General features: G+C 38.7%; 1 protein-coding gene across 1 annotated transcript in view; it reads left to right on the plus strand.

Annotated features, from left to right (window-relative positions):
* ADGRB3 (adhesion G protein-coupled receptor B3) overlaps window positions 1–21160 on the plus strand; it is a 646981-nt gene that overhangs the window by 411451 nt on the left and 214370 nt on the right. Inside the window, exons 16-17 of the mRNA XM_045011262.1 lie at window positions 6272–6374; window positions 13569–13612. Coding sequence (XP_044867197.1) covers window positions 6272–6374; window positions 13569–13612 — 147 coding nt within the window. The remainder of the gene's footprint in view (window positions 1–6271; window positions 6375–13568; window positions 13613–21160) is intronic.

Here is a 21160-nt window from a genome sequence, read left to right on the forward strand (position 1 = left end):
ATGAACTTAAAGCTTTGCTACTGGCCCTAGAGAGTTAAATCCCAGCTATGACAGGGGATGGGATGAGAGGAAAATAAATACTTAATTATATGAAATCTATTTTACTGTAGTTGTAAAAGTGACACTCCTTAAAACAGGCTCTAAAATGTCTGCAGATCTGTGGATTACCACAAGAGAATTACTTTGTGCTTTTAAAAAAAGAAAAAGAATATTTATCATTTTATTTGGAGGGGAGGCAAATTTTCCAAGCCGTATGCAATGACAGATAGATGTAACATTTGTTATTCTTTAACGGGTTAACAGCTTTCACGCTACAATTTACAATATAACTTTTTTTTTGTCACATGCAATGCAGCTGGATAGGAGAAGGAGGCTGGATAGTTTGGTGGATTGGTAATGGGGAACAGAGCTTTTCACCTATAGATTCCTGGGATGAGAACTACAAAGGGGACATTGTCTCAGCATTGCAACACCTAATTTTTAGGCATCCTGCCACTTAGTGGAATCCTCAGCCTTGAGTTAGGCATCCAGGTTCCTTGTACAAGGCATGGGGAGAGTTAGGTGCCTAAAAATGGGAATCACAAAGCCAGCCTGCTGAGCACAGAGCCACCTAAAATAGCCTGTAGGAGATGCAGAGGACACTAAGCCCTAACCCTCAAAGGGGAGTTAGGTGCCTAACGGGATTCACAATCATCAACCTTCTGCAAGAGTCAGATGCCTAAGTGAGGTCAGTCATTTCTTGCAACAACAACAAAAAAGATTTGAGGAGGAGGATCTCCCCTTATACCCAGTGGGTAAAGCACTCGCCCAGGACATTAGAGACCCAAGTTCCAATTCCTACTCTGCCTGATGTATTGTAGAGACTTGAATCAAGGTCTCCCATGTGAGTGCCCCAATCACTGAGCTATAAAGCTATTTCTCTTTGCACAAATAATTAAATATCCATAGGGTCAGAGAGAGTTACAATGACTCTACAGTCCCATGATTAAGGCACTCACCTAGGACTGGGTATTTGAATCAAGGTCTCCCACGTCCTGCATGAGTGCTCTAAGTGGTCGGCTCTTGGGCATAAGGGGGGCACTACAACCACCACCTCTTTCTGCTGTATTTTGCCAGAGTAGCTGTGCTCAGAGCATGCCTACTGGATTGGACCCCACAGGGGAGACAGGCAGGGGATACCTAGATTGAGAATGAAATCAGGGTTTTGACGTGAGCTAGATGCCAGTGTCCAGATTGAGACAGTTTTGCACATGCCCACTAGCAGGGATTTAGGTGCCTATGGGGTTAGGCAGCTGAGTGGGGATTCTGAAGATCCACATTTTGGATTTAGGCACCTGAAGTAGAAGGTAGGTTCCCACATCCCTCTGTGAAGCTGACACCTGATGTAAATAAGGCCCAGACTTTAGTGACTGAATTCTATCACCATGTGCCTGTAGTATATGTCAAATGAATTGTGGTTGTTCCAGTTCCCAGTAGAAAGGTGTTTCCCCCTACTACATTTGGTCATAAATTAAGGATTTCATTATCCAGGGCTGTCAGTATAGTACCTCTCACAAACTCCTATATTAGGAAATTAAGGTATACAATGAGTGCTAAGACCTGATTTCACTCTGATTTACTCTGAGGATAACTTCATTAACATTAATAAATCCTGTAAACTCACTGAGCAAAGAGAATTGGGCCTATTAACATTAATTGTTCTTTAAAATACCTTTTTGAACAAGGCAAATAAGTATATTATTGCATGTATGTTATTCTATCCACTTTAAAATGACTTAGAATTATATTACTTTTTTCCCCAAAATAAACAGGCACAATGGATACTTTTCCCCAAATGAGAGTTATTCCCTTCCCATGCACAAGTAGAAAGATGAAATGATCTCATTTTCATTTAGTAAACACATATTTTGCAATATTGTATGCAATACTTTTGTACTGTAATGTGCAAGACTTTGTTTTCCTAATAATTTATTGAAATTTCTGGGGCCTCATTGAATACTGTATACACTGAATAATGTTTCCACAGCTGTGGTGTAGGCCCTGGGGTGTCTCAACATGCATATTGTTGTTACATTCTCAGAAAATTGATTTTCAGCACAATAATTTTCAAAACAACATTATGTATAATTCCCCTCTTGGGTACTATGAAGGAACACATGGCATAATGCTATCCATAAAAGTAGTTTTTAAAGTTTTGCCCACATAAAATAACAGATCCAATGGAGATGATTTTGCAGTTAGCAAAGCTTTTTTTTTCTGCACTCAGTTTACTTGCATATCCTCATATTGTTGCTACTAGATTGCAATGTGCTCTCCCACATATCACCCATCCTTCTCAGCTCTCCTCCTCAGGAGCTGACAACTCTGGCCCCAATCCAGAAAAGGCTCATCAACTTCAACAGGTCTGCTCATGTGCTTTGTTGGACTGGGGACAGAACAGTGACTACGTTGCAGGATAGAGCTCTATGACTTTTCTAATTATTTTTCCTGTAACATATATGACATTTACACAATACCTGATGGTTTAATATGATACAATGACTTTATTTGCATTTACTTGAGATTGCCACTTATCTTACCCAAAGCTCCACCTCTCCTGATTAATGTGGCTAATCTAAACTCGTACTAATCCCCCACCCACTGACCTCATATCACCATGAAATCTCAATATCTAGTTATAATGAAGAGATATGTATGTTTGGATAGAAATTTTTTGTTATTTATTTATCAAATCCAATTTACCTATAAAATAAAGGATTTGATTACCTAACTATATTTTAGAAATACTATTCTAAACTATTACCTCTCAGATCTGAAACTAATAGTATAGGGAAAATTCTGAAGCCCTTACTTAGTCCTCACTCAGCCAAAACACTCATTGGCCTGAATTTTGAAGCCTTTACTCAGACAAAATTCTCATTGGAATTAATAGAACTTTTGTCTAAGTAAATAATTTCTGGATTTGACCCGTGTCATTTGGACCTTTATCACCTGTCAATGTATTTCCCTACAATAAGACAACTTGGGTTTTCTTGAAAATAGCAATACATAGAATGCTTTGTACTTACCAATGCATCATTAACTCTGCCTTTGCATTCAGTGTGAACTTGATTCCTGTTTAACATGCCTTTCATGCCAGAAGTGTCTGAGGCACTTCACAAAATCATTAAACAAAAACTTTCAGAGAACAACTCTAATGTTAGTCTCTAGAAACAGAGACAGGTTTCATACTTTAAGTACATTGATGTAAAGTCTAGATCCCTTCAGTTAAGAGCCCCAAATTGGGTACAGACAAAAAATGTTGGTCAGTCACAAAGTCTGACATGACTCATGGTGTCAATCATTCACTTACGTAAACTGGACAAAAGACTTATCTTAAAGACTAATAGGCCAACTTTGTATCCTGTGTGATCCGTAAGAGAAAGTCAACATGTATTGTAATTTTGTTTGGTTTTGCTTCCTTTCAAATTATGCCATACTATTAAAGCATTTATGGGTACATTTTCTGTGCAATGCATGGGGAACTAAGCATAGTATTAACATTAATGTTAACAATTGTTTCACAACTGTAGCTCTACATATTACATTGGAAATGTGTTTATTACTGTTAAGTATTAGTCTGCTGCAGTAGTATGTTACTCTCAAAAGGAATACGGAATAGCTTTAATTTAGAGTGTTACCAAAATTGAAAATAGGAGGTTAACTAAAAAACAGTGTTTCTTTTTTTATATAAGCACTATAACCTATTTAAATATTTGAATTCTTGTTGTATGACATGGCCAACTAAATTAGACCGTAGAATTCATGCCCTGCTTCAGAAAAATGGTTTGATTCCTTGTGCTCTCAGTTGAGCTATGTTTCTAATATTGTGGCAATGACATTTCATATCTCAGTGCTCCAGCAAAATGGAATCCTCTCTCAAGCACTGTTCCCTTAGGGAAAATAAAAAAAAACATTGAAGATTTGCGATGTCATGTTATTGTAACAAAATCTAGATGGACTAGATGTTTCTGTAATAGATGGTAAAGTCTGCCCTATTAATATGTGCGCCTGTGAACAGTTGTGCTTATTTTTAAAATGAGTGGGGGTGGGGAAAAAGAACATTGAAGCCATGCAAGCAAGGGTCTGAGAGTCACAACAATATTCCTATCTGGTAGCTGAAGGCTCGCTCTGAGCCTGAGGGATAATAAGCAACATGGATTATATACATCATGTAAACATCTGTTTATCCTAGCATGCAGAGGTAGATTAGGTGTTTGTGGGGCCCCTCCCAACCCATTTTGCCTGAAGTCCTCACTGCCCCCCCTCCCAGCACTTCTGACAGGGAACAGGGTCAGGGCACGGGGGTGCCCATTTTTCCAGGGATCCCCAATTGGCCGGGGTCTCTGGGGACAGTCCCCATTGGCCCAGTGGCTAATCTGCCACTGCTAGCATAGGCATCACCTGATAAGAACTGAATTCTGTCATAGAGAGGTGACAATAAAATACACATAGATACTCTACATCAGTGGTTCTCAAACTTTTCTACTGGTGACCCCTTTACATAGCAAGCCTCTATGTGCGACCCCCCTTACAAATTAAAAACACGTTTAAATATATTAACACCATTATAGATGCTGCAGGCAAAGCGGGGTTGGGGGTGGAGGCTGACAGCTTGTAACCCCTCCATGTAATAACCTCGTTACCTCCTGAGGGGTCCCGACCCCCAGTTTGAGAGTCCCTGCTCTACATAAAGGTAGTTGAGGATATGGTAGGAGCTATAGAAAGCCAAATATTTTCTAAAGTGAACACATGTTAACAAAGATCTATTTTAAAAGGAGATTTGTAAGGGCCTGATCCAAAGTCAATGCAAAGACTCCCATTAACTTCATCAGGCTTTGGATCCAGCCCTGAAAGCGCCAATATGAATGTTTAAATGTGTTTGGATAATGCAGTTGCTTATACGTATCTTGAAATGATTTTCAATCATTAGGATCAGCCTTTCTCTGTTAGATATAGATATAGAACAATCAGTAGACTCTCCCAAAGCACTCATCTATCTTCACGTTGTCTGGCTATGCCGGAAGAAGGACAGGAGGCTGGAGGTGGTTTAATTAGACCTCAACTTTATTCTTAACTCTCTGGGAGTATCTGGTAGATAAAAGTGTACAGAGCAGGAAATTCCATAATCATTTTCATATAATACCAGGGGGCTTCCCATCAGCCCTCCCCCTTACCAATCCTGGACACCAGCCAATCCACTGCTGGGACTTCACCATCCTCCCCTTAAATGAGGGCTGGAGAGGACTATAAAGGAGGGGGGATTTGCTTCCTGACATATCAGTCATAGGAACCTCAAACCCCTTCCCCTTACCCCCTATTTTCTCTCTTTTAATGAATACCTCCTTTAAATCCTTTACCAATCCATTTTATCTGATGACTGTACCCTTTCCCTATGGAGTACCTGCACTGGACATCTACCCCATGTTTACATAATGAGTTGCAATATCCTACTTAATGCCCGTTCCATGCTGCCCCAACTAAGCCCTCCCAAAACCACAGTGGGGAAGGCAAAAAACCCTTACTTCGCCTTGGCCAATCTGGAGGTGAGGAGAGAATTCCTTCTCAGCCCCCCAAGAAAGGAGTGAGAATTGCAAATGCCCACAGCAGATCCTGACAATCTGCTATTTCACCACTTCCATGGTGAGGGGGAGGGAGGTGCTGCGCCACCTGGTCCAGGAGAAAAAAAGAGGACTTTGCCTGCCTGGCATGGACCTATATAGTACTCTCTCTCTTCTGGTCACCTGGGGGGAGGGATGGATGCTGACCTGCTCTGCAGCTGCTGTAAAAGTCACTCTTACCCTTTAAAGTGGGACACATTTTCCTGTGTGGTGTGGTCATTTTTAAAGTTAGCAGTTGGGGGAAAAAGGCAAAGACAGCACTTTGAAAGAAAGATGTTCTGTCTCCTGTAAAACAGAACCAGTAGATCCACCTTGAGACAAATGAATGACGTTCATTTAAAGGCTATCTGAAGGTTGGTTTGTCAGTCTCTCTTTCTAATCAGTGACTCATACTTAAGAAATGATGCTTCTGTTGGCGTTGCTGCTCTCTAATCTTTACACTGTCCTGGAATGGTTGGTAACACGAATCAAAAACAAACTTATTTTCTAGCCTCATTCTTAGGTATAGAAACCACCTGAAAATATCCAGAGGATCTTTCTTTTAATTTGTTAACGTTAGAGGTAACTGTTAATATTAACGGAATCTTTTGTTTCTAATCATTATTTTTCAGAAATTTTACTGTTGTTAATTCCAAAATCATTGTCGTGACTATAAGGCCTGAACCCAAAACAGCGGATTCATTTCTAGAGATAGAGTTAGCACATCTGGCTAATGTAAGTATTGCTGCAGCAAATCTTTATTTCCAGCTGTATTCTTCTTTAAAAATAAAAAAAAGCCTGATAAAATCAAAGCACAGAGATACAAGGCATACTCTGAATAGACTGTTTTCATGTTGCGTGGGTACAGAACTGCCTGACCCTTTGTTTCTGTCATTCTTATAGTTTTCATTTACACAGCAATTTTCATAGGGAACTCTACATTAACTGCTTTGATAGATACAATGGCAAATGTAGTATTTGTCCATTGGTTTCCTTTTTGTTATCAGATGAGGTCCATAGTGCAACACACGCTTCAGGCCTTTTCTTACTTTTTTCTTTGCCATTATGAGATACATGAAAGGCCGATTCATATTTGACTACACTATCAGAATATGAAAATGCAGCCTCACTCCAGTTTTCAAGTTCTACAAATTCACAAGATCTTGTTTTTTCTGCTATTTACTTGGCTTGCATCTTAATTAAAAGAGTTTAAAGCCAAAAAACCCTCTAAATTTCATTACATATTAAAGGGTGACTAGAGTTGTACAGAAATATCAAACAATTTCTTCCTGCTGCTTTCAGCTACCTCTTGATATCAAAGAAAACTTTTACAGGAAAGTTGTGTGAAGTAAGACATCCAGATAAGAACATGGCCTATCGATATTGCCAGTGATGTCTGAGACTTTATAATATGCAGAATTTCTGCCTGACTTTTTACATTGGTAATGAAGAGTTAGCAGTTATATTGAATCAAGGAGGAAAGGGACATTTAAGAAAGGCATATAAAATAAAGTTTTTGTATTAACATAAAAGACTTCAAAGTTAATGGCATTTTGTTACATTTAATGGGACGAGTTCTCCATTGGCCTATTCGAATGCAATTTCACTGACATTAATGGAGTTGCACTCAGCCTCCTGTGGATTTGACCCCAAAGACTCTGTAGGAAACTGGATGGCTATCAGAATTTATGTGGCAATCTGGCCCATTCATCTCTAAGTTTTTGGTTTACATCCAGCCCAGGCTGGAAGTGACAGAATATTACCACCATCTACTGACTATTCAGTAGTTGGTATGAAATTAGTGTTATGGTCTCATCTAATTCCTGGTGATCAGGGATTACAAAGAACATCACAATTGGTCCTCATGGTCAAGTTTAGCAGACAGGAAAAGATGGAATAAGCAAGGAGTATGAACTACCCTCTGAATCCTAGAGGTAGTATTTTAAAGTAAGGGTTGACACACATTGATGTGGCAGTGTGGGGAAGCTTTTACACTGTTGCAGCCAATGTGGTACCTTTTCTATGGATTAACAGAAACTTCAATGTCCAGCACTGTCAGGAACAAAAATTTCACTAAAAAACATAATGGGCTGTATTCAGTCAGACTACTTTGAGGCATGGACCACAAATGAACATGGAAGCTCGATCTTAGTACCTGATGTCTCAGAAAAGCCAGACAGCTTGTGGAAAATATTTCCCTTACTGTATTTAGGTAAGTCAGATCACAGATCTTCAGACGAGCTCAAGATACTTCTAGATCTTTGATTTTTGTTTATATTATTTTATTATTTATTAGTTGTGGAGTTATTTTTACAGCTCATAGCTAAGGAATGTGAAAGGATCATTTCATATGTGGAAACTTGAATGGTTAGTCACAGGGCTATAGCCCAGGTAGATGGGGGGAAAGAAAAGAGAAGATTGTAATGACTTTGTTCATAGCTGTAAAATAAGAGGTAAGAAACAATCAAGGTAATATCAGTAAGCTCTGTATCAGTGTTGAAATCAACTGAGAAATCCAAAGTAAGCAATTAAAATGGCATGATGTAAACAAGGTAAAAGGAAGCTTAAATGAATGTCTTCACAGGTTGATTTCTAGAAAAAGACATTAAAGAGGGACCTGTTTCTTTAGCTTGTTTGTTTTATTATTCTTTTGTAAAATGTACAGACCCAGCACTTGCCCATTTTCCAGTTCTTTAGAAAGGTTCATTCTGGCAGTGGAAGATGCAGGACATCAATTGTGATCTGGCATTGTCTACCTTTCTGTAACAGGATATTAATGAGTACTGTATTAGCACAGGACTAAGAAATGCTGACAAGGCAAGAGGATAGTAACCTTGTCAATAACATTATGGACCTGGCACTGTTTTCTTCTGGCTCAATTTTAGCTCAATAATATTTTACTCCAAATATCTGAAAGTTTTCTCCAAATTATACAGCCAGACCACTGCCCCCATGTGGAATCTCACTGAGGTCACTGTGACACCACATGAACATGGGAGTTATCCTATGCCGATCCAAATGCAGAATCCTGGCCTAAAAACTGGGAACAGAAACTGATTTTACAATTTTGAATGGCTTTAATGTTTAGTGGTTTTCTGTTCATGATAGTTTCCCAGAAGAGATTTTATATAAAGAAGAGCAATTGGAGATGCTGTGGCACATTCTCTGATTTGTGTCTTTTGCATTTTTAGACTGAGTGATCTTCATTTTCTTTATTAGAATTTACCTCAGTTGAAAATTAGAATCTAATTTTCTCTAATTATAATGTCTTACTATACCATAATCTGTCTTTGAACTTTGTACATCACACACAGTAATTAAGGTGAAAATGGTTTTACTTCATCTCTAGACTTTGACTGTTATACATTAATGGCTCAGAGTTTAATCATGATGTCAATTAAGTGGGCTAATTATTAAATTAATTATATTAAATATTAAATAGGAATTAAAATACAGACACTTTATTCCAATTAATCTTTTCTAGAAGTTTTCTTTGTGGTGTTGCTCTTTTCAAACTTTGCTTCTTTTAATATTATCTATACTATACCAATCAAAAAAGTCTGTAGTTGAATGGATTAATGATTAACTTATGATCTCTAAAATGTACTCAGGGAGCTGTGGGAGTATAGTTACATTTTTTTAATTATTATTTTTGTTAATTTATTTGTCCACTGATTGATTAAAATAAATTCTATTATGTATACATCTGAGATATAGAAGGGCTCCTTGCACAAACACGCATAAGTAATTGTGAAAAAGACATATGTGCATGTGAAAACCCCTGTTGGTCACAGCTAGAATATTTCAGGGCTTTATTTTCAAACAATAAAATATGAATTAATAAATTCCATTCTAACTACCTATAATAGGTGTTCATGTGCTCAAAATGAATACATTACTATAATTGCATTTTACACTCAAATTTGGTATTTATTAATAACATTGAATTATTTTACATATATATATCCTACCCATCAGTGGTATACCCAAATATCCTACCCATCAGTGTGTGTGTGTGTGTGTGTTTTCTCCAAATTATACAGCCACACACACACACACACACACACCACTGATCGGTAAGCTATTTGGAATATAGCACTGTATTTGAACTTGTAGATGATTTTAAATATAGCGCTGATCATGGTACTCTGTAACATGCTAATGTGGCTTACAGTGTGTTGCTCGCAGTACACGGTATTTAATGCCATCCAGTATGATCACAGGTGGATTATATGAGCAGTATGATCATGATTGTAACATTTTTCTAATAGTTATGCTGGAAAAGACACCAACATCATGGACTTTGTTCCAGAAAGAATGTGAAATACCATCTCCTAACTTTGCAGAACCTCTGCTCTTATATCAAAGGACAATGCAGCAGCAGCAATCTAGTAATATTATGGGAGTTAAAGCTTCTGGTTATGATTACTTCCACTGAAACTTTGACTTCCAGTTATTGTGGGCCTACATAGCACGCACAATTATGCACCATGTTTTGAATATTGAAAGTTTTATGTGCCACACCTACGTATTTCTACTGCCAGTGTGTCAAGGATTTTTGAAGGACTATCGGTGACATTTATGCTGCTTTCAATGTTACAGCTTCATCTCCTATTCATTTCTATGGTGAGTCAACACACTTCCCTCTTCATGTGAATGAGCTCCAAAAGGGCCACAAATTTGTGACCTGAAAACTACATGGATTTGTCACTTCCTTAAACCTTCCCACAGAGTGTTCTATTTGCCTTGGTTACTGGGCATTGATTGAAATGTTCTTCTTTAAAATCATTCTTTTAGTTAAGTCTGAACAGGGTCACCTTTTTCTCAAAGTATTTTCAAGTCCTTTCTCCGTGCAGTATGGAAATAGATAGTGTAGGCTGTCCATCACCGGGAAAAAAATCACAGCTACGTGACTGTATAGTGGCATCGGTTTTAGGCATAAGTTTTAAGTATGATCATGACTGCATAAGAATGAATATAGGCAGATTACTTCAAGTCTCAAGACACTTTCAAGCTGCAGAATCCTCTTTTATTATAATGTTCCTGTTATTGCCAATTGTGATTCTTCCACAATCTCTTCTACTGATGCTTCAGAATGCTTTGGGCCAGTGGTGCAAGATGCATACAGTGGCTCTGTATGTGGCAGTTAGTCTTTTATTTTAGATTATGAAGTCACTTATCTATGTTTGTAAGGTGCGATGTGAATTTAAAGTACCACATGTATTTTTAAATAATTATACCAAACTCAGAACATTTAATACACTCACCAAACTAGTGAACTACAAGATCCTAACTTCATTAAATATGTTTGTTACTGGAGTCTGGAAGAGAAAGTTATGCCTCTCTGTAAAAAGGGTGATAGAAGAATTCTAACAAATGGGTGGATATTTTCTTTCATTAATATTAATAAATAGTTTCTACAGTTTGAAACAGCTGTGGAATAAAATGATGTGTGTGTAAAAAGTGCTTCTTTAAAAATATTGTCCACTGGCAACCTGTACAACTGACTTTTTCAATACTATCCTAAGATTGGTATATAAAGATGAAAATAACTTGATCATTTTAAACTATTCCTTGCAATTTCCGTTGTTTTTGTTTTCCATCAATCTTTTGTTGGCGGAGTTGTGCTTTTGTGCCCAGTTTCTAATTTAATTGATTCCTAACTTTAAGATATCTGTGCCAAAAGTGCTATATATGACTTCTAGGAGAACATTACATGAACATCATGACAAAATATGTCTTGTGCATCTAAATAGAACCTTGAAATCTGTTCCTTTAGTTATCTGCAGTTTTGTTTGTGATTCTGTATTATACATCTACTGTAGTTTGTGTAGCTGTGGCTTCATGCATACCCAATCTTTACAACAAATGGGTAGCCCAGTCCTGCAGTCTTTACTCAATCAAAATGTTCATTAGAGTTAATGTTCACTTAGCCTGAAAAAAGATTTGTTGGATTGGGCCCAAACTTTGAATTTTAGTCTTCACTTCATAATGGACAGAAGGAAATAAGAGCAATAATAAAGAGCCTTCAATTTTCTGAAATATTACCCCCACTTTAATATGTCTAAGAAACTGAGATTTAGGGCCCAGGCTCCCACTGATATCAATGGGAGCTGAGCTGGGCTAATACTGAGCATGAAAAAGTAGAATATTTGCTATGATGTAACCCTTTTACCATTAATGGCACAAAAGATCCAGAAGGCCATTAATTTTCTCTCTTCATTAAATAATCTATCAGCATAGCCAGTTTCTACAGTGAACTTCTCCTCCTGCAGCCTTGGCATTGGGCCTTTGTAAGGGGCAGGATGGGAATGTGGCCAAAGTGTTACTGTGCCCCAGCTATTCTCCACTGGTGGATGGCCTGTTGTGATCAATGGTCAATTGGGCTACTTTAAAGTGTGTGGGTCCAAGAACTGGCATCAGAAATAGGGAGTCTCAATCTAGGCACAGTTAAGGCTTTATCTACATACAAAAACGGTACTGATTTAACAAAATCAGTTTAGAAAGTCATGTAGTTAAATCAGCTCAACCGCCTAATGTGAATATTCTGAAATAGAATTAGGAATGTCTACAAAAAAGAGATGCAACAACTAAACTACATAGACTCATAGAAGATTAGAGTTGGCAGAGACCTCAGGAGGTCATCTAGTTCAACCACCTGCTCAAAGCAGGACAAACACCAAGTAAATCATCCCAGCCAGGGCTTTGTCAAGCCGGGCCTCAAAAACCTCTAAGGATGGAGATTCCACCACCTCTCTAGATAACCCATTCCAGTGCTTCACCACACTCCCAGTGAAATAGTGTTTCCTAATATCCAACTTAGACCTTCCCACTGCAACCTGAGACCATTGATCCTTACTCTGTCATCTGCCACCACTGAGAACAGCCTAGCTCCATCCTCTTTGGAACCCACTTCAGGGAGTTGAAGGCTGCTATCAAATCCCCCCTCACTCTTCTCCAGACTAAATAAGCCCAGTTCCCTCAGTCTCTCCTCATAAGTCATCTGCCCCAGCCTCCTAATAATTTGTGTTGCCTGTCTTACATACAGTGCAACTCCTCCACCTTTTCTCCCGCGCCTATACTTCCTGAACAGTTTATACCCATCCATGGCAATGCTCCAGCCATGTGAGCTACCTCACTAAGTCTCTGTTATTCCAATCACATCATAGTTCCTTGACTTTGTCAGAACTTCCAGTTAGTCCTGCTTGTTTTCCAGGCTTCTTGCATTCGTGTACAGGCACCTAACATAACTAGCCAATTGCCCTACTTTCTCAGTATGCATCAGGAGGCCTCTCCTGTTGCACCCTCCTCCTTGTATTTCCTCCCAGTATCCCACTTCCCCTAACTCTGGGCTTAAGTCACCATCCCCCAGCGAACCCAGTTTAAAGCCCTCCTTAATAAGTTAGCTTACATAAATTGCTCCGCTGATTTTGGTAAATTAATACCGTCTTTGGGTGCAGACAAGTCCTAAAATTCTGCCTATTGAGAATAACTAATCCATTAGTTGATTGGGCAGCAGTTTGAGAGTCTTTTATTCATTCTTTTTGGAGTGGAATACAGGGGGAAAATTGAAATTACTTAAATAATATGAACTGGGCAGGCTCCACGTGTAGGTAACTGGCACATTTGGACCGAATACCACAGTCCTTTCCTAGTCAAAATTCCAAGTGGCTTCATGGAGACATCTACAGGACTGTTTCCTGAGTAGGGACGATAGATTCAATACTGCAAGGTGCTCAGTGCGCTCTGTGAAGTGCTAAGTGCCCTCAACTCCCACAGACTTCAATTTGTTTTTCATTCCCATTGATTTCAAATCTCTTCAAACTGAGGGTGATCTTTTAGGATCAGGCCCTGAACTAGGACTGCGGGATTGAGCACTTTATTTGTTACATACACCAGTAACTAATGGTATTGTTTGTTTGCTTTTAGGGCACATTGAATCCCTATTGTGTGCTGTGGGATGATTCGAGAATGTAAGTGACAGATGTTTGCTTCTATTACTATGGATTAAATATTCCAAAACACGTAAAAATATTTAACTTGCCAAACAGTCAACAGTGGTCATTATGAGGGCATGGAAAATGTGCAATCCACAGAGTGAAATTATTTCCTTTCTATACTCTGCAGTCACATTGTAATGCAGATTTGAAAGACAGTTTGCTTGTTTTTCTATTACTAATCCTGAATTAGCAGAATATCTCACCAACAACTATCATAGAGTTTAAGGCCTGAAGGGATCACCAGATCATCTAATCTGACCTCCTGTATATCACAAGCCACCAACAGCACCAAATGCCCACACACTAAACCCAACAACCGAAATTAGACCAAAGTATTGCAGACTACATTAGATTAGCCTGTTATGTGCCACATGCAGGGAATAAAAGGGACTGAGGTGCACCAGTCCTTGAGCCCCTGCAATGAAAGGGAATTGATTAATTGAGAGAGAGCCATGCGACTGAGGAAGCTGAAGCTGCTGAAAGGTTTGAAATATTGGGAATACCGTGGGAGATATATTAGTCATCAGTGAGTAGGTGGGACCATCAAAGAGTCATGATAAGTGCAATTTATATGGCTCTGCAATTTATCACATGGATTTCACCACCATCTGGTACACATGTATACGCACACTCTTTTATGAGATGGTGCTTTTTGTCTTGCTTCTGCATGTAAACCGATCACTTACCAGAGGTCTGAAAAGCATTCATTTGCTCTATAGTTCCCCAAAACATTTCCCCCCAGTCATTATTGGAAAAGGTAGGGATCTAGGGACTTAGTATTAACTGTGAGGGCATTTTATGATTCATGAAGACTTTCTGTTGGCCTGGTAATTACTTGTGTTTGGGGCATTTTATTTGAGTCTATTTGATTATATTATGGAATTTGTATTCTAATATTGTGAGTTTTAAATTAATGCAAAAGCTCCCAGCAGACTGGACAGATTCTTATCATTTATAAATCTAAATAAATAAATATATACAACATTATACAATTATGGGTGCCTTGGGTTGTTGGCTTGTTTTGTTTTGTGTTCACTTTCCTCTAAAGCATCAGGAATTTGCTATTGCAGAAACAGGAGACCAAATATAATGGATTAATGGTTTGATCTAGTGTTGAAAATCATGTGGAGCTTTGTTGTGCTCACATCCTTCAAAAATGGCTAAATTCTTCACAACCCAAATTTCACAAGCACTTTGGGGATCAATCCAACAAGAAAGTAGTCAGCATGTAGTAAAAGATGCTTAGCTAATCACCGTTCCACAACAGGAAAAAAAAAGGTGCTTTAAAGTAAGTGTTTTTCAGATACGGTAAATGTTGCATTTAGCATCTGCATCAGGTAGCTATAACTGCTGAATTTTTTTAGCCATCTTCCTGGCAAGTCGCCCAGATCTTAATCTCAATGCACTACAATTCCATATGTGGTAAATTATATGTTTCTCTGGTGATGCTCTCAGTTTAATAAATGCTCCAGAAGTGAGTGAAACTTTCTCTTCCTGGATTTTAAACATTCTGCACAGGCTATTGTTCAATGATTGATAGCTCTTTTTTCATACATTCATGGAGAAGCCCCTGAATCTATACGGTGAGCTGTCTGATCAGGTCTGGCTCTGCATTCTTGCTGCAATTTTATGGTGCAACTTTCTTCTACTATTCTTATTATGTGGTTTTATATGTGGTATGTCTAATTGTTTGGAGAAATTATGTTTTATTTCATTCCTAGCTATGGAATAGAATTATATAACTTTTTTTTATCTAGATAACTTTTTAGAAGGCTTTCCTTTTATCTGTCTATCAGGCTGACAGGCTTGCTGTCTGTCTATCTGCATCTAGTTATTGTTTTTGTATAACATTAAGACAGGTACAACTAACTACATGAAGGATCATAGCATGAATTATATATGTTAAAATACAATTTCTGAGAGTGGTGCAGCATTCATTTTGGCTGACACTTCCAAAATATGCAGTACCTTTATTATGCTGATTTAGAATGGGGTTCTTTAGAGGTTGGGCTATTCCTTCAGTGTCTCCACTTTCCCAGATGATTAACTGAATAGCATCAACAGCAGAATGTATGAAGTGGACATTTATTTTTTTCTCTGGAATTAGTGTGACCATTTTGACCTCTGCATTTCATTCCAGTTTTGGCCTTCCATAAAAGTTTGGGATGCTGAATGTTTTTCACATCAAAGCATGTGAAAACATACAAAGTATGTTTGATTGAAATTCTGAGTTGAATTGGTCCACTGTCTGAAAGCTTTTGAAAAAGAAATCCTCTCCTTGCCACCAAATTCTTTCACATGAGCAAAGACAGATTTAAGGAACTGCTGTCACAAACTGCATGCAGTACATTGGATCCATATTCATCGAAGACACAGGGAGGAGAGGAACCAGTCAACCACCCATCTATCACCTCACATCCTTCACCATGTGCAACAGATAACAAGCTGTGTGCAATATAACCTACTGCTACAATCAGGGCACCCTTCTCACTGTTAGGTGCCAGTGCCATTCACAGATACAGTATCAGTGGTCTGAAAATTGGTCCGCATAGGGATTGCCATACTGGATTAGACCAGTGACTTGGATTTGGATTCAGGACACCTAGGTTCAATTCCAGGCAAAGACTCCCTGTATGCCCTGTATGCCAGCAAGTTAAAAAAGTATGGGATTGGATGAATGGACTATAAGGTGGATAGAAAACTGGCTAGATCGTCGGACTCAACAGGTAGTGATCAATGGCTCAATGTCTAGTTGGCAGCCGGTTTTTAGTGCAGTGCCACAGGAGTCTGTCCTGGAGTCAGTTTTGTTCAACATCTTCATTAATGAGCTGGATGATGGGATGGATTGCACCCTCAGCGAGTTTGCGGATGACACTAAGCTTGGGGGAGAGGTAAATACACTGGAGGGTTGGGGCAGGGTCCAGAGTAACCTAGACAAGTTGGAGGACTGGGCGAAAAGAAATCTGATGTGGTTCAACAAGGACAAGTGCAGAGTCCTGCACTTAGTATGAAAGAATTCCATGCTCTGCTACAGGCTGGGGACTGACTGGCTAAGCGACAGATCTGCAGAAAAGGACCTGGGGATTACAGTGGGCAAGAAGATGGATATAATTCAACAGTGTGCCTTGTTGCCAAGAAGACTAATGTCATATTGGGTTGCATTAGTAGGAGCATTGCCAGGAAATCAAAGGAAGTGATTATTCCCCTCTATTCAGCACTGGTGAGGCCACATCTGGAGTATTACATCCAGTTTTGGTCCCCCCACTACAGAAAGGATGAGGACAAATTGGAGAAAGTCCAGCAGAGGGAAACAAAAATGAGTAGAGAGCTGTGGTACATGATTTATGAGGAGAGGCTGAGGGAATTGGGCTTATTTAATCTGTGAAAGAGAAGAGTGGGGGGGGGGATTTGATAGAGCCTTCAACTACCTAAGGGAGGTTCCAAAGAGGATGGCGCTTGGCTGTTCTCAGTGGTGGCAGATGACCAAACATGGAGCAATGGTCTCAAGTTGCAGTGGGAGAGAGGTCTAGGTTGGATATTAGGAAACACTATTTCACTAGGAGTGTGGTGAAGCAATGGAATGGGTTATCTAGGGAAGTGGTGGAATCTCGATCCTTAGAGGTTTTTAAGATCAGGCTTGACAAAGCCCTGGCTGCGATGATTTAGTTGATGTTGGCCCTGCTTTGAGCAGGGGGTTGGACTAGATGACATCCTGAGGTCTCTTCCAATCCTAATCTTCTATGATTCAATGACCTTGGGCAAGTCACATCATCTACTCTGTGCCTCAGTTCCCCATCCGTAAAGTGGTGGTAATAGTACTTCTCTACCTCACTGGGGGTTGTGAGGCTAAAATCTGTTAATGATGCCACTATCATTATTGGGGCCATATGAGTACATGGATAGACAGAATGACATAATGCATCACACGGTTTTCAGTGAGCACTGACTAACTTTTTAAAAAATCAAGTAATTTTTTTTTTTAGTAATAGGTGTTACTTTTTGGCAGGCAATATGTCACATCTGCTGCTTGCCCTTAAAACCGCCCTTGACTCGTTAAGGAAAGGATTACTAGGATTTGGTGGTCCTTCCCTGCCAATTTCTGCAGCAAAGATGAGATAACAGTATGGAAGATATTCATTTGTCCTTATGGCATATATCTGTCATAGCACCATGTGCCCCCGAATACCCAATTGTCTGGAGGGCAACAGAGAAACAATTAAATAAAAAATTTATTATCTTGAATGTTTTGTTCAGGTTCGGCATGAGTTTTGGCCAGTCTGATTTGTTCTATTTTCTTTTTCCAATCAGGTTCACCCATTTCTAATTTACACTGACAGGAGTTCATACGTTTACCCTAAATGTGTGGCAAATTATGAATATCTGCAAGCAAAAAACAAATTGTGAGATTTTACAAATTTCAGGAAGTCACTCAGGTTAACATTTTGGTGTTTCTGCCAGTAAAAATATATTCATGGTGAAAAATACTTTTTAAAAAAATCTACTACCTCAAATAATCTTTTTTTTTTCAAATTTGTGCATTGTTTCATTTTGCCATTTTTCTTAAAGTGAAAATAGCTTCTTTTAGAAAAAATGAAAGTGAAAACAAAATTTTCCCACAGTTTTACCTGCAATGTAAATGGTTTCTCATAACTCTACTGTACCCACAGACTTATAGCCTATTAGCATGATAATTTCATGTTGCTAAAATTGAAATGGATCATTGATCTGTCTCTCCCTCCCCCTCTCTTTCGTCTTTAAAATTGGGGTGATAATGGGTCTAAATCACTTTTTGCGCTTTACTTTCTGGCCAGTTTTGCCACCTTTTGAAAAGATTCAGGAAGAGACTTTGAAAATCAAGACAAAGGTGTCTTAAACTGAACATCTTAAAATTGAGACACCCCAAATCAGTAGTGACTTTTGAAAAAAAAAATAGCACAAATCTTTCTTTACATGTCCATGTAAAATAATATTCAGTGGTATTCTTCTGGCCAAAAGGGCAGTAGAACAGGGCTACATTTTTCTATAAGTAAAATTAAAACTTATTGAAAATGAGAAAAGTGTACAAAAATGAATATAATTGAGTTCTTTGGAACTATAGCCGCTTACACCAACTGAGGCTCTGCCCGTTACATTGACTGAAGTTGGAATAGTGGGTGCCCAACCTTTAGGAAAATTAGACTCTTGTTGTCTTGAGCTGAGCTGCTTTTAAAAACAATGGCTGCTTTTACAAATTTTTGGCTTCCAGCCTAGTGAATAAAATGCCTTCTTTATGAGTGGTGAGTCAATCCCAGATTTAAAGCTTCCATGTTTGTGTTTATGAATTCTCCATGGCCAAGTTAACTATACATGTACCTTACTTAACAGATAATTGTTCCTTCATAAAACTATCTTTATAAATAGCTTTATAGAACTTTGTATGGATTAATCTCTAAATGCCACATTACATAGTCAGAAATTTCTTATTGTCCTGCAGAAAAGTGCTCAACTAAGGCCCCAGTTCTAAGGAGTAACATACTCTGCAAGTAGCCCCTCTGATTTCAGTGTTCAGATACTTGTGGAGTAGAAGGACTGACCCAAAGTCCACTGAAGTTAATAAAAAGACTCCCATTCACTTGAGTAGGCTTGGATCAGGCAATAAGTTACTGCTTAACATGCAGGGATGAGGATGGGAATCAGGCCTTACTAAGGATATTTTTTAAAACATGATTGTGATGACTAATAACATTATACTGTGATGCAGAAGGACTTATTCCACTAACATTCTGTACATCTTTTACCAGTGAAAATTGAGGAGCTTTCTATTTTTAAAAAAAAGAGAGAGAGAGAGAGAGAAGATCTTTTTTATTTAAATCATTATAAAATGAATCAGTGTATATAGGAGGAATTCATAATTCAGGCACTTATTGTCACACTGCCTTTCAGGAACACCTACACTTCTCTGAATAGGGAGATGCATTGCCCACTAAGAATTACAGCTGAAAGAGAAAATTAATTTCATCATTGCTGATAATTTTTAATTACTGCTGCTATGTGATGAATCAACCTCATTTTGTGAAGAACACAATTGCTAATTATTGCCTGTGTATACATATATATTTTGGGAAACTAAAAATAATGGGGGGGAGAGTTTGAGATGTCAGGCAGGTATAATTTTGAAATGTAGATAAAAAAGGGTTAGTTGGTGCAGGTTTGCTCTCGAGTTTTAAAGATTGGAATATAATCTTCAATTTTGAAACAAAACATCCTTACTTGACTTTAATCTGTTGGTGAGTTTGTAGTGCAATATAGGAACAGAAGATAACAGTCTAATCTCTTGGAGTAAGGATGAGGACAGGACAGAAATGTATCACAATTTAATTGTACCATCTGTGTTTCCAATAAAAATGGAAAGGGTGAATTCATGAGCTTAACTAAGAGAGATAGGAGATAAATTTCAATTAGAGTCCTTATTTTACATATTAATGATCACTGTGGCATGCTGAGGGGACAGCATCTGTGCCTACTAACTGGTCTTGAAATTTGATTGAAACTAGTAGGAAAACACAGTACATGCATATATCTCTGCTAACACACTACCTAGAGCTCTTCTGACACTGTGGTGAATAAAACACTGTACCTAGATAGGGGGGTTAGTTCTCATGATGTTACTTAGACAGTGAGGCCACCAAAGACATTATGTGACTCTCTGATGTTCTGTCCTGAATCAAATCTGCACATTACAGTGTAGGGTGCTTGTGAAGGACGGGTGTCTGTTGACCCTGTCCAGCCATCGTATTTTAAGTCTTCTAGTGGGTCTTTTCCATCCTGCTTTCATTGGATCATAGTCAAAGAAGATTCTCACAGGGAAGTTGGTAGCCATCCAGAGCAGAAGTCCATACCACCTAAGAACTTTGGGTGGCTGTTCGAGAGAGCCGGGCCAGTTTAGTTAGAACACTGATCTCTTCATTCAACTTAAATTCACACCATTTGATGTTTTTTATCATTCAGAAATGGTATCCTCGGCTTCATCTCTCTGCTAATTGGGGTGTTTGGTTCGCAAAAGATGTTGTTGATGAGGCACCCCATTACTGAAGATGCTTTTGCAGTGAGGGCTTTAAGTTCTTTCTGAAAGCCACCCATGTCATCACCCACCATCAATGAAATCCCCAGTAATCTCTGCTGAGTTGTGTCTCCCTAAGATGCTGGAGCCCTCAGAGTGTTTGAAATTGCTGATTTGAAGAGTTTCGGTTTTACCCCAATTAATATTCAGGCCAATTCTTGCCACTGAGCTTTCCAGGATTTTAAGTGCCACAACTAGCTCATCCATTGATTAATCAATTACCACTAGGTCACCAGCAAAATTGTTGTTAATGATGTTCTTAGAATCAAGGCATATGCCCAAGATGCATTTACTAAGGGTATGTCTACACTAGAAATGTAAGTCAACCTGTATTAGTAATTACTGCAGTGGTGCATGTCCACACTACCCTCCTTGGGTCAGTGATGCATGTCATCACCAAGAGCGCTTCCACCAACCTAAGA

Source organism: Mauremys mutica, chromosome 3 (assembly GCF_020497125.1).
Source record: "Mauremys mutica isolate MM-2020 ecotype Southern chromosome 3, ASM2049712v1, whole genome shotgun sequence".
NCBI lineage: Eukaryota > Metazoa > Chordata > Testudines > Geoemydidae > Mauremys > Mauremys mutica.